This window comes from Harpia harpyja, chromosome 6 (assembly GCF_026419915.1).
Source record: "Harpia harpyja isolate bHarHar1 chromosome 6, bHarHar1 primary haplotype, whole genome shotgun sequence".
Lineage (NCBI taxonomy): Eukaryota > Metazoa > Chordata > Aves > Accipitriformes > Accipitridae > Harpia > Harpia harpyja.
In genome coordinates this window covers 22,350,230-22,364,558 of record NC_068945.1, presented here as the reverse complement: position 1 = coordinate 22,364,558, position 14,329 = coordinate 22,350,230, and the positions used below count along the sequence as shown (strand labels likewise).

Genomic DNA, 14,329 nt, shown 5'->3' with positions numbered 1-14,329 from the left:
CCACAGCCCAGCACTATTGGTCAAATTCTGCTTGCATTGTTCATTTGTTTTCAGGCACACTTACAGAAGAAGAAGAATAGCAGTAAAAGGATGGTAAGGCCTGATGCTCTGTTCACATATACAGTGGAGCAAAACAGGAACCTCTACTCACTTCAGTAGAACCGATTTACAACCAAGTAAGGGAGAAGACGAGCAAATCCTTGAATTTATGCCATTACAAATTGAAAAATACTGCTTACTCCCACAATTCTGTTGAGAGCTTTTGATTTTTAATGTTTTTTCCTAAATCCCCAGGACCTAGATTTACTTGATTATGTCAAAGGGACTCCCTCGCCTCCTTTATTTTTTCCTTAACTTTCTAGCAGTCATATTCTAGGAGGAAAGCCTGAAACCATGAGATGAGGACACTTTTTGGACTGGAAGGCTCTGTATGTTCAAGTGTTTTGACTTCCCTTTCTCTTCTTGGTCTCATGGTTGCAAAGGGCTTTTCAAGCTGTGTTGCTTTGCAGACCAAATTCAACACTGGAAACATATGAATTACATACATGCAGATTCCCATATTCATTCCTCTTAGTCACCATTCATGAATTCCTCTGAAATAAACATTCATGGGTTGAAAACCGCTAGTCTGATGATTTAGTGGGAGGGTGGCTCGCGCGTTTTCCCTGCACAACATCGGCAATACCAAGAAGGAGCTGGCCTATTTAAAAGGGAGACTCTCTAAAAAACCAGTTCAGTGAAAAGACATGGTTGCATAAACATGCAAGTGCAAGAACTTCTTAACATTATAGATGTAGCAACAGAACAAACAACGTTTTGCTACTTCCTATTAAAAAAAAAAAGAAAATAACCCCAGCCGCCAAACCCGTGCTCGTGCACAGCTGTGCCCCTCGCAGCTAAGCCCCTAAACCCACCCCGACCCCAGGAAGGTGATGGGCAATCTCTGGTTCTCCCCTGCTGGGGAAGAGAAAGTGGAAGCTGTCCTCTAGTGACTGCAGTGAGAGCACTTGCGTCCCTGAAAACACTTTTGTAGAGAACAGCCTACAGTATAAAAGCAGCCCTCCTATTACTGGCGCGTTGCTATGGGCACTATTTCTAAGAAAGCAGCCTCAGGAGAAGATCTAGAAAACATGGCAAAAATATATGAGGGAAGAAAGAAAAATTACTAAGAGCCTGGACTCATCCCTGCCTGTTCCTACCAGCAGCAATAGGACTATAGAGAAGATGGACAGTGAAACGTTGTAGTGCTGGACATACAGCCTGGTGGGGCTTGTGGTTTTGCATTACTTGGCTCTGTTTCAAAACCCTGTTTGGAATTATTATTTCTTGGTACTCCAAGATACAATTTCTAAGCTACCTTTAATTTATTCTTTTCCTAAAACTTAGTAAAATCAAGTTTATCTTTTCTTCATTAGCCTGCTTTAAGTGAATTTAATGAATGCAATTCTGGTAATGAAATTTGCCTAACAGATCATAGGTAACAGTTCGCAAAACTTTCCATTTGTATGCTGGTGCAGGGCAAGCCTATCTACAACATATCAAAGTAACTTAGTCTCTAGGCTCCTTTTCCTACAGCAAGTGTTAGCAGGTGACTAATGATAACTGGATTTTGTCACCAAAGAGCTACAGAATGAGTAGCTTCATGCCATCCAGCTGAATTGAAACCAGAAGAGTGAGGGTGAACTGGTCTGTATTCCACACCACCAGCATCCCCTGTATGTTAAAGTCACCCTGTCAACTCCAGTTCAAATTAATCAAGAGCAAATCAAGTCTACCTTTTATGCTATTTTCTAAATGAAATCAGATGTACATGTAAAACTGGTATTTAAATGGGTTTTACCTAATAATGAGTCAGATATTGACAGAACAATCACCACAAAGACCAAGGTAAGAGGCACTATATTCTCATTAATAATTCAAATCTCAGCATGGATATTGATAACCATGCACTTAAAAGAGGAAATTGGGCAGCAGCTGGAGTTAGCCCAGATTTCCTGAAAAAGTTGCTGGACTGCAACAGAGACACACTAGAGAGATTTTACTGTAAGATTCAACCAGAGAAATTGTAGCTCCTCATTATTAAGAGATCTTGGACCCTCAGAGGCATTACTGAAATTGAGCAAGAAACAAAAATACAGCATTAGCAGACTAATGAAAAGGCATGGGTGAGAAAAATAAGGGAACAAAATCTGGAGGCAGAATCCCAATACTTCCCCTTCCTCCCTCCTCCCAGTCCCAATATTAGGGGCACAGAGCAGCAGCATTCAGTGGTACCTAATTCCAGTTACTGCTTAAGAGCAAGCAATATTACAAGCTTTAAAATAAATTTGTACAATCAGCAAAAGCACAAACAAACAGAAAGGTCATAGGAGCCAAAACCACTCAGAACAAACCAGTTGGGGCTAGTTAATATAATCTGGTCTATTCACATAACTAAGTTTGTTTCACTGAGGGCATGAACTTTCTTGGAAAAGCTCAAGTAATTAACTGCAGGAGCTTACACATTTTCTTTCCCTCAAGTTTATTTTACCCTGAAATTAGAGCTGCTTGCGCACAACTGCTTCTACCAACTCACTCAAAAAGCTGAGTTTTGCTTGCTCTTTCCAGAGGCAGATGCTTGAAGAGACGGTACCATTGAAGTGTAGGATTCCCTTCAATTCCTCTTACCTTCTGTCCACTCTTCCCATCACTTTGGATAGATACAAAGAAACCCGTATCTATCTTACCTCACTGAAAAAGAGCAGGTTTCCAATGAAAGGAAGAGGTGGAGGATGCCGGATCCCTACTTTGCTTAGTTTGGAGAATGCAGATGTGGAGTACCTGGAACAAGTAAGGTAGTAAGTTAATTTTGGATCTTGTCATGATAGGATTTACCATAGTAATTACTTCTGATGACTTCCCTGGATTCAGAGAGGGAGAAGGTGCTTTCTGTGTTGGCCGAACAGTACTGCCAATGTGGTGACATTGCTTAGCAGCTCCTCTGGTCACAGAAATAAACACAATACCCTGGTGCTTCAGAGAGGGCAAAAGAACGAAGGGACTCAAACACAGGCCTGCAAATTGAGCAGTGGAAAGAGAGCTGCTCCTCTTCCCACAGAGGGTGTTGTAAGTCAGAAGTGACTCTTCAAAGCTACATGAGGTTACAAATGAGATCAAAACAGGCATTTGGGGTTTGACTACTGTGGCACAGCTGGGAAAGGAACAAGACAGATCTTCAGACTATTATTTTCTTCTTCTTCCATCACCACTACCTATACAGATCACAGAACAAGAATTCAAACTAGTCTCAGTTGTGCATGAGCCAAGACACTGTCAGTAAGTTCAAGTCAAGCCTAGTATTTGGGCCAGATATGCTGATTAAGTGATTTTACAACTGCCAGTCAGCAAATTAAACAAATATAAAAAATAGAGGGAAACAAAACCCAGACAGAAAAGCTTAATGCATCCCTTGTTTCAGATGAAACTGTGGCATGTTGACAGGGACAATACTGGAAAAAAAAGAAAAAGGAAAAACCCAATCCCGAAGTCTTTCTTTTTTCCTCCCCTCCCCCTTTCTTAATACAAACAATGGATTTAAGTCAGTGAACTTCAGTTAGTGAAATCTGAAAGAGCAGGAGCTAACAGCAGCAGCTTTGATTAACCAAAGACACAGTAATACTGAATACTATCATGCTGAACACTATCACTAGAAGGACCAGGGCAAAAGATCTTTAAGATGAATAAAGTCTGTGTCTATATTAACACCTTAGCTCAGAGCAATAGTATAGTTTCAAAGCTCTCCCTCTGCATGATGGTTCTGTGTCCGGGGCAGGTTTGGCACATGCAACCACACTTTTTTGAGAGGAAACTGAACTTGAAGCTCTCCTCCAATCCTTCATCTCTTACCAGGGCAGGTCTGAACTAATAAGCAGTCCTTCAGCTTTGAACCCCAAGTGCAGTGAGACTGTTTAGTCCTGGGGAGCAAATTAAATCTAGCCCAAAATAAAAACTGTGAACTGCATATAGGGTAGGGGTCACAATATCAACTGCTTTAGTCTATCGAGTCTGCAAGTCATCTGAATGACAGACAGCAGAAGCAATGCTCTCTGATCCCAATGGGCTGACTCCCTCAATGTCAGTGTACAACCTTGGACCTCTTCTCCTTCAGGTCCAATAATTGGCGCATGCCTCATTTGAAACACCCTCCATGATGCAGGCAGGAATATTCTGATTTAACCTAATGGGCAAACAGCACACAATTCTTGGGGGTCAGGGAGGAGGGGGGAGAGAAAAGAAGAGTTGGTGTCAGAAAATGGCCCCTTCCTCCAGCACGAGGAAAAGGAAAGGAAAGAATGGTGTTGTGAAATGAAATATATAAAATTAAGATAATTAAATCTCACATGACAGCAAAGCAGAATGGGACTTAAGTATTGAGTTAGTAGCTTTTTGTACTTCTGTTTCCTGAGATGATTTCCTGCAGCACAGTACCTGTTCTCTTAATGGGTTTTCTTTTGTGAAGATATTTTACAAAAATCATAAATCACAAGATAGAGATTTGGTAATTTTTAAATAGCAACAATGTTTTTCATGGGGCAGTACAAACATTCACAAACACAAACCCTCTCAACAGAAATTATGTGTCTTCAGTCTATGCAAGGGCACTATTGCAGTATGACAGGGTATTGTGGAGTAAAGGCACAGAAGTCAACGTTTATTACACATTTTATACATATTATTGACTTTTTCGCTACTTAACAGCTTAAAAAAAAAGTGTTTCCTTATTGAAACACCTAATACTCTTGGGGAAAAAATGTTTTAACTTCAAAATGACAAAACAGCCTACATGATACATTTTCTTCCCCAAAGAGAGGATTTTTTGCTGTTGCTTGAAATTTTCCTGAAGTGTCTTTGTGTCATAGCAAAGTCTTCATCTTCAGTGTGTAAACAGTGGAAAAGATGAAAATCTTTCTCAATGGAAACTCGTCACTTTTGTGGCATTTTATCCTGGATGTTTTCACTGTAAAATACATGGCAGATCACAAAACACCAGGCTGGGCTACAGTTAACTGCTAATTTCACTGCAGACCGGACACTCTGTAGACTCCTGGTCTTCACGTACTGCCAAGTGAAAAGTGACTGCAACAGGGCCTTACACTACACAAAGTAAACAATGTGATCACTAAATATTTAAAAAGGAACAAAACTAATGGGTACAGTGCACCCAGTTTCACAAGGCAAGAAACACACAGACTCTGAAGTCTATTTATGCTTAGATGAGCAGTTCATCTTTGTCGGCTTCTGTACATTACTGGCAGCTCCACACAGCTGAGGATTTGCTTTCCTTTTTCCCCTCCTAACATGGTTTTCTCTGCTGCTTTTTATTCAGTTACATTTGAAGTAGGTTTTCAAAAGGTAAGGAAACATGGTTTACAATGAGATGGGAAACAGAAGCACTGTAGTCAAGCTACACACTGAAACAAAACAACGAAAGGGTAGGGCCAGAAGGAAAAAAAAAAAAAAAAAAAGAAATCTTATCAATAAAAACATCTAGCTCTACCCTATGATTTCACAACATTTCTGGTATTGCTGAAGTATCCGTAGTTTTGCAGAAAAGAAAACAGTATGCAAGTGCTTAAAGACTGACAGCGCTGCATGCACAATGAAGGAAGATCTAACGCTGCACAGGTAACCTTGACTTTGACCATTTCTAATGTAACAGCTTACTTTCTGCAACCTTAAATATTAAGAGCTTTTTTTTCCCCCCTACCTCTGCAATATTTCAGCTCATTCCCACCATTTCGGGTGGGGGAGAGAAAGGAAGGAGTGGCTTGCAGGCTTTTTAAAAAAAGAAAAGAAAAAAAAATTGTCCTGTGTAACACACAACGAACACCAGCAATACATGAATCTGACAGCTTCATGGCACAAACCTTTGCCTTTTCAGCCAGAAGCAACCAATAACTCCATCAGGCTAATTTATGTGATTCGGCTACTCAGCACACCCATGACACACACTTGGCCAGTAACTCAGAGAGCTGCGCGAGAAGCGCACTGGGAAAACGGTGGCTGGGTTTTGTTGCTGGGAAGGGGAGGTGGGCTAGAAGCTGCAAGAGTGCAAACAGACAGGGTTGCCCTGTAGGCAGTCACAAGACATTTGTCTGGAGAAGCTGTACATCTAAATGAAACAGTTCCAAGCCTGCCTTATCACCAGCAGGAAGTCTTATTTCTCACTCTGCCACTTAACACACTTCTGTGTTAATTTATCACAAAAATTATTCTGCTTATCAGGCAACCTCCTGCTGTTGCTGTGGGTGCACACTAAGGGTAGAAGACCAGCCAATGGACTAGAAGGGCTAAGTCAAATGCAAAATCTAGAAATAGAAGAGATACTGAGAGGTGACCAAGACAACCAAAGATATGGAACAACTTTTGTACAAGGAATAAGCAAACAGGCTATAATCTTAATCCTGGAAAAAGAAGCAACTGATGCAGGATATGACAAACATATTTAAGATCCTGCATAGCTTAGAACATTCAATAAAAGAATTATTACCCACTATTAAAAAAAAAAATTAAAATCCACACAGGAATATTCAGGTGGCAGGATTAAAAATGAAGCACTTTTCCAAGTAAACGTATACTAACTATGGAACTCCTTGCTATGGGATGTTGTCTATTCCAGAATCTTAAAAAGCTTCAAAAAGTGATTAAATAAATTAACGAAAGGAGGGGAAAAAAAAAAAAAAAAAATCAGCAGGCACTTTTAATTCATGAATTTAACAAATGTAAGAGACACACATGGAAAAGATTAAAGGGAAGGAGGGAAAATTAATCAAATTTCTTTTCCTAAGCAGGGAACTAGTCTGTAAGCTTCCAATGGCAGAATAAAAGATTAGACTGCTGTTATAAAACCTAAAAGATAAAACCTCAGACACTTCAGTTTTCTTAAGAGAGGAAGGAGTCTTTGTGCAAAGGGAGGGGCACAAAAAAGGATAAAATGCTGATGGCAGCAATATTTACTGGACGGACTAGCACATTCTCACTCAAAGGAGAAACATATCCTAATATTTACACATGTAGGGCTTCCTGCACAACTATTAATTTAAAAGCCTGGCATTATATTTTGAACAAGTGACAAGACATCAAAAGGAACCAGAGGAACAGCAGTAATGAAGTAGATCAATAAACAATTCAATAACTCTTTGAAGACGTTCAGATGGCCTCTCAGAGCTAGATGGTCTCTGTATATATTAAACATGACTGTTAAAAGAAAGTTAACATGCCAAATACATTCCTGTAGGCCAGCATGGCAGATTTAAGCTCTCTGAAACATGACCATCTCTCCACAAAACACCATGCAAAAAATAAGGAGAAAGAGTTAAAATCAACAGATAATTAACGTAAGTTGTGATGGATATATAACCAACAGAACTAGCCATCTGCCCAGCCAGGTCAGTACTGATCAGCACTGCAAGAAAAAGTATTATACAGTCTACCATTAAGTGCAATCAATTTGTGTAGCAGATAACATTAGACAGTTTCCAATTCTGCATCAGAGAGTTCAACATACCATTGAAATTACCCCAAATTTCTCTCAATAGAGAAAGTGCGTCATTCCTTCTACATTTAAGTAGTGCACAACCTAATAATATCTGAAAGCTATAAACTAGGACACTCAGATAAAAAAGTGATGTTATTTAATCTCATTGGTGGCAGCTGGGAGGTGTGTTATTTTGGAAGACTGAGTGAGAAAACAAAGTATTTTGCTGAGATAATGGAAATCATTCCTGCCAAACAAGAGATAATCATCACGCATTTTCACCTATTTGCCTCTATTTACATATACCCATACCAGATCCCAGTTAACATTGGGAGGCGTTTTGCTCACAAAGCACTGATAATATACAAAATAATGGTAGCCTCCCCAACATTACAATGATGGCTTATATAAAAATATACAAGCATTCCTGGGAGCACAGTCTCACCAAAACATTGATGATATCCCCAGGCTGGCTACAGAGTTAGACTTTCTGCTCTTAGCCCTCTCTGGGAAATTTTGCATTATGAATATTGCAGCAGGGTCACTGGAGAGCTGCCATCATGCAAGTCTTTCCTCTCAGCTCAGGATATTCAAGATAGAAAAATCATTATCTGGTCCCATTCCGACAGAGGAACACGCAGAACCCAGGTCTTGCAAGTGGGCAAGTACTGCAGCCAAAGCAGATACCCCCCCCCCAGATGGACACAACCACCTCTGGTTATTACCTCCAGAAAGTGTATTCACTAAAAGAAAAACAAAACACAAAATTAAATCAGCTGTCCATCCCCAAAAGACAGGTAGGTCCCAAAGTACTCTCTCACAAAGCAGAAGGGAAAAATGGGGAAAGTAAATCCCTCTTGTAACCTGTTCTATCCTTGGTCGACAAAGGTTACCAAATTGCCCTTTACTGTTACCTAGCAGTACCCCTAGTGGAAGGGGAGGTTTTTGCTGAAAGGAACTACACTTGGTTGTGTAGAATACCAGGCTCAGAGTAAGCAATCATTACTATTCCTCACAAAAAAAGACACAGAAAATCCACAAGTATAATTTCAGTACATTCTAGAGGAAAGCTTCAAAAGAGACTTTAGCCAGTTTGGGATAAGGCTATTTGAGCACTGCACTTTCATTTTCAAGCTCAACAAATCTATACTTTTTAACTATGAATTTGTAGGGCTGTAATACCAGTTTCAGAGATAATGAGAACTTCCATTTAACACTTGCTCTCCTTAATCACTTGCATGCACTCCCAGTGTTTTAATTTTTACATAATTGCACAAGAAAAAGACAGACATTACACACATTTGCACCATCTGCCCCCACAAGGGCAGATGTTTTCCAGCTGCAAAACCTAAATGACCTTAGGATTATTACTTCATTGAAACATTTGCTAATGCACCAGGAATAACGTGCAGGAAAGGACCAAATTATATGCCCAAGATTAAATTTATACCTCATCTATCTGCTAACAATCATTTTTTAATCCATACTGTTCTGGTCTGCTGAACAATTTTTTTATTGTCTCTTATCTTAAGAGGACCAATAGGTTCAAGGGACTGGTTGTAATAAGGCTGCAGGTTGTCAGAGTGTGTTTAAAGTTTTGGGGGTTGCCTTGATTTAAAAAAAGAAAAAAAAAATTAGCAGTGAATCAAGGCCAACTAAATGAAAAAGCCCATACAGAAAAGCAACCCACTTTACCATGCTCCAGAGTAGCCCTGGGAGAGACAGATGGTCTGTACAGCAGGCCAATGACAATATTTCATCACCTCTCTCAGAGTGCAGCCCCTTCACACTGGGCGGTGACTTTTCCAAATAAAGAGCAAATAAAGAAGAGTCATAAATCCACAGCTTCAGCCCTTCATCTTTGGCTCAACACCTTTAAACAAAATGATGAAGGTCAACAGCAGCAGAGGCTGTTGCCTCCTTATAGCAACTTATATCTTTGGGAAAGGAGGTGGGACCTCCACCCCATGTGAGCACAAAGGGTGGTCTCCTTGCCAGGAGGAGACTCCACAGCAGAATTGAGGTCTGGTGCATACGTGAGGCCATACACGATGTCCACAGCAAGCCTGGGTCAGAGCTGATAGCTAAGCTCAGCTCTCATGTCTCAACCCTGCTGCCTTAACCCCAGGCCAAGCCTTCCTTTCACTCCCCAGGGCCACTGGTACAACACCTTTCTTGAAGACCAAGTTCCTTTTCTCCCTTTTTAGTCACACAGATACTGTGAGGCACACAGAAGAAAACAGTACCACCTCAAGGCCATAAGTGTTCTTGCTCCAGCCAGGAAGACTGAAGTTTGCATAAACAGGTGTATTGTTAGACACAGTTCTCAGAAACCATAGTAAAATTTCATAAAGTTTTTTTTCTCCCTTCCCAGGTAATTACATATCTTAATTTTGTAATTGGACATCTTAATTGCATAATTAAAAGGACACAAAGTTTCAGCTTAATTAGTCTAATTGTTATACAAGTTCATATCCTAGTGGTGCAACTCCATTTGCAGAAAACATGGCACCTGTTTCTGTATGCATCTCAACCATTTCTACATACCAGAAGTAATGGTATGGATGAGGGATGCAGTTTCATGCTTAAATCGAGGGAGGAAAGTCTGCTTGGGAGCCTGACCATTGTGGCTTTTCATTACCATAAAGGAGGTACTCACTAGGCCACTGGCCCATTATTTCATAGGGTCAAAAAGGGGTTGCAATGCTAGGGTGGCCGAATTCCTGAAATGTTATATAGCATATACATCAAGTAGTGATGTGCTGCGCAGGCAAAGCCAAGTTGTATTCCCACTAGCACGTACATACTTCAGCTGCCTGTCATTTTTTAATCCATGCAGTTCTGGTCTATCAGACAAGTTGCTTGATGTCTGTTGCTGTCAGGGAACTGGTTTTAGAGTTCAGGTCTTGTACAACATTCCTCAACAGCAACAGTACATACAGAGCCGCTCAGTGCTATTAAAAACCAGCTGGCACAAGGGCTGCATGGAGTCACACCCCTGCCAGGGAAAGCCCTGGGAAAGACAAAATTGCTTCAAGAGGCTCAATGCCTCCCCGTCCTTTTGGGCCTGAGATGTCATCCTCCACTGAAGGCGAGGTAGGGAACACAGTCCCTCCTCCCTTTTTGAGACCAGCCTGTCAGCGTTCATATAGCAGGCACCAATGTATAGACAAAAACAGTTATGGAACAAACCTCCAGGCATCTTCCCCACTTGTAGTCTCAAATGAGCAGCTCTGATAGACTGTAGGGACAATTCACCTCCCTTTAGACAGATCTGGCTAAATGCAGACCTCATGATTACACAGCACATGAAATAATTATTTTAAGTTAACATCAAGGGGCCACCATCCATCCAGTGCAATGAACATGGCAGAGGTCCTGCCGACCAGAAACAGATGTGATCAGAGCACCAGAGATCATTTCATAGTGTACAGAGAGCCCAACTTTGTTCTGGCATTTCTTAACTTGTGTGTGCTTGACTTTACAACCTCAATAATGTGCCTTTAATGCATTTTTCTGTGCAAGTTCTTAAGGTTTTTTTTAAAAGCTCATTAAAAATCCATCACATTGCATCATTTTCTAACCCCAGAGGTCATCAAAAGACCCTAGGACTATGGCAGACACCTTTGCCAAGTGAGCTAACGGTGGAGCTCACAGAAGAAGCAGGTTGTCTTTCATGCAAGGGAGCTGTGAGGCACAGCCTGTCAGAGGGTCTCTCTAATACCTCCTCAGAGAGAAAAAACAGCAAAATTGAAGAGTTCCTAAACCAAAATGCTAGGCTCCTTGCTGGGTGCTGACACCTCATCAGTGAGCCCTCATCTGCTCCTCTGGCAGCACTGCCACATCCCCATTCTTCCTCATCGATGGACCTGCTGCTGCCCCAGTCTCTGCTTCTCACTCAAGCAGACCTGCACTGCTCCCCTCACCCAGCCTCTGCCTCACCTCCTGTCGTGAGCTCCCCAACCAATCCCTTCCCAACCCAAACACTGGTTTGTATCAGCCATTCACCCTCCTCCATGCAACGATTTATCCCAGTTTTCTCCCCCCCTAAACCCCATTCTTACCAGACTGTTTGCACAAGCCCCCTCCTTTGTTATCACTTTGACACCCACAGTACACAACCTTTCCCTCCTCCCCAGCAGCGCTGCACATGGGTGGTGGGTGAGTCGAGGAGAAAAGGGCTGGTAGAGAGGTGAGACAGGCTCCCCGCTTGCAGTTCTTGTGCCCAAGCCTCATTGCCGCTATTGCATGGGGCATCCATTACAGAAATGCTTCTCTCAGTCCCTGTAATTGGAGCAAGCTGAACTGCTCTCAAGGACTTGCTGCCTGGTCAACCCTCAGCACAGATAAAGGGTGGGAATATGCTTAGCAAAGTCAGAATCAGAAATATTAGCTTAGAATTATGTATAAACACAAGAGATTCCAGTGAATGTGTGCTAACTGCAATTTTTCAAAGACTTACAATTTGCCCAAATTTGCATAAGAAAGGCAAAAAGTACATCCACTGACAAAAAACACCTCCTCTCACCAAATATTGACTCCCTGCATCAAAGCTAATAGAAAAATCAAACACCACCTCTAAAAAGTAATAAAAAACCCCAGAAAGATCCCCAAAATAAAACAAACCAACATTTTTCTTTAGCCTTTGTCTCAGAAATTATGGAGCTCATTTTAACTGAAATTTTTCAATAATTCCACCTACAGAAGACACCAGCCCTGGAAAACTTCAAGCCCAGCTGCTTAGAGTTCAATAAAGCAATAGGCAAGCAAAAATAGAGCTGTGTAATGGGAGCATCACACAACCTTAATTTGTGGTGCTCTAAGACCCACCTATAATTAAGTATGCCAGATTAAAAATAAAGGAAGCGCTGGCTCTCAGTCTGAGAGCTCACATAAAAACTCAGCTCACAGCTAGTTATTTTACGCAAGTTCTAATCCATTATGGTAGGGGGGTGACAATGACAATGTTGTCTGACCCTTAATTACAGGAAAGATGCTATAATACTGTACGTACCAGACAGCCTATGATAAACTTGAAATTAATACTGGAGACTCTGCCTGCTCCCCATGACTTGAAAACTGGGAGTACTCTGATGCCACAAGGAGAAAGGATGCCTCTATTTTTCTTTTCCTGCTCAGATTTTCATTCCTCTGGTTCTCTCATTTTCCGTCATTCCCAATAACAAATAAAAACCACCACAAATTATTATATTACACTTCACACATACACATTTCATTTCCACACCATTCAGGTACAAAGGAGGCATAAACACCTCTGGAGGAATGATCCCATGTCCTGCTGGGTGGCTGAACCAGCCACATGAAGCAGCATATATGATCCACTAGAAGCGAGAATGCTTCAGGAACAAATGACAATTTGCTACATCATAAAATAACATCAGTGCTGTCTGCAGAGCCCCAGAATTAAACAAGAGAAGGTACCATACATGCATCTAAATAGTGCAAGTCCAGAGTTCTGTGATTTGCTGCATGATTTAATACCACTAGAATTAAAGTGAAGGGTGTTCGGAGCTCCCTTCGTGGAAAGCAGCAAAGCACTGCGGTCACCAAAGGAACAACATCATTAATTTATGAAGGGAAGAAGAGACAATCCCTCCAACCTCAAGGCTCCTGCACACATGAACAGTGAGTGGAAGTACAGAAGCGGGGTTCAAAGGCTTGTGGAAATACAGAAATTAAACTCAGCCTCCTTTTTCCTTTGCATGTTATTCATGACTTCTTGAGTACCTATGGACTGACGAGAGTTGAGCCTACAGGAAAGAGGAGTAACTCAGTCCTTTTCGTAACGTGAATTCATCTTGTAAGAGACAAAGTAGACAGAGTAAGGAATATGCATAACTTTTATTCCCTACCCCAGCACTAGCAGAATACCCTTCAGCAACCATAGGCATGAGACAGGAAGAGCAGTGAAATTATTTCAATCCCCTTTCAGTGTTCTTGAGCAGTCAATCACCATCATAAGCCCAAGTAAGCTATCGTGGGCCACTAACAAAGGCTGATACCTACTATGAAACAGAAGGTAGTTGAATAGATGCCAAACAAAGCCAAAGGAAAAGCAGAATTTCAAACAGACTGGATGAAAGGATCGCAGGAAGCAAACTTCAAGGAGATTCTCTGAACTCGAAAAACTGCCTAAAAAAAGTGGGCTCAAGTGTTGCTCCCAAGTGCCACCCAGATTAAAAGCAAAACAAAAGCAATAGGGGTTTCCTGGAGCTCTGAATCACCCATTCAAGCCATACAGAGGCTGAGCAACTGCCTACATGCAGGAATAGCAACACTGGGTATGCACAAAGTGTCAAACCCACAGCAGAATGGACTGAGGTATTTTCCTTCTTTAATCACTGAAAAATGCAGTAACACCGTGCATTACTTGTAAAACAGCAGTTTGGACTGTTCAGACAGAAATATACTTTTTAAGCTGACATGCTCCTCTCTGGGCTGCTGGTTATAAAAAAAGTGCTTGCTGCACATTATCTCATCTTCTGACTGCACTTTGAAGTCCATTCTGGCCATTCCTCCATGACACAGACAAATTCCAATCCTTAGGAATAATTCTCTTAACTTCATAAAGAAACCCTTGTTCAAGTCAGATAATTTTCATGTAGAGGCTGACATGGAAATGGTTTTCCTGGAACAGAGTTGATTTGCATTACTCGGTGTCATAGCACATGACAGCTTACTCGGCAGCCTGCTTGTCTGGATCTTCCATAATCCACACAACCGCAGTCCTCCTCTCCATGAAGCAGTTGTGCACATGACAGGAAGAGCTAATTTTAATGAAGCATCTTTACT

General features: G+C 41.3%; 1 protein-coding gene across 3 annotated transcripts in view; it reads right to left on the bottom strand.

Moving 5' to 3' along the window:
* The window catches only part of TBXAS1 (thromboxane A synthase 1), a 244,812-nt gene that overhangs the window by 175,297 nt on the left and 55,186 nt on the right, over positions 1-14,329 (bottom strand). For all 3 annotated transcript variants that reach the window (XM_052788771.1, XM_052788772.1, XM_052788773.1), the window contains one exon: positions 2,727-2,820. In XM_052788771.1, the coding sequence (XP_052644731.1) occupies positions 2,727-2,820 (94 nt within the window). The remainder of the gene's footprint in view (positions 1-2,726; positions 2,821-14,329) is intronic.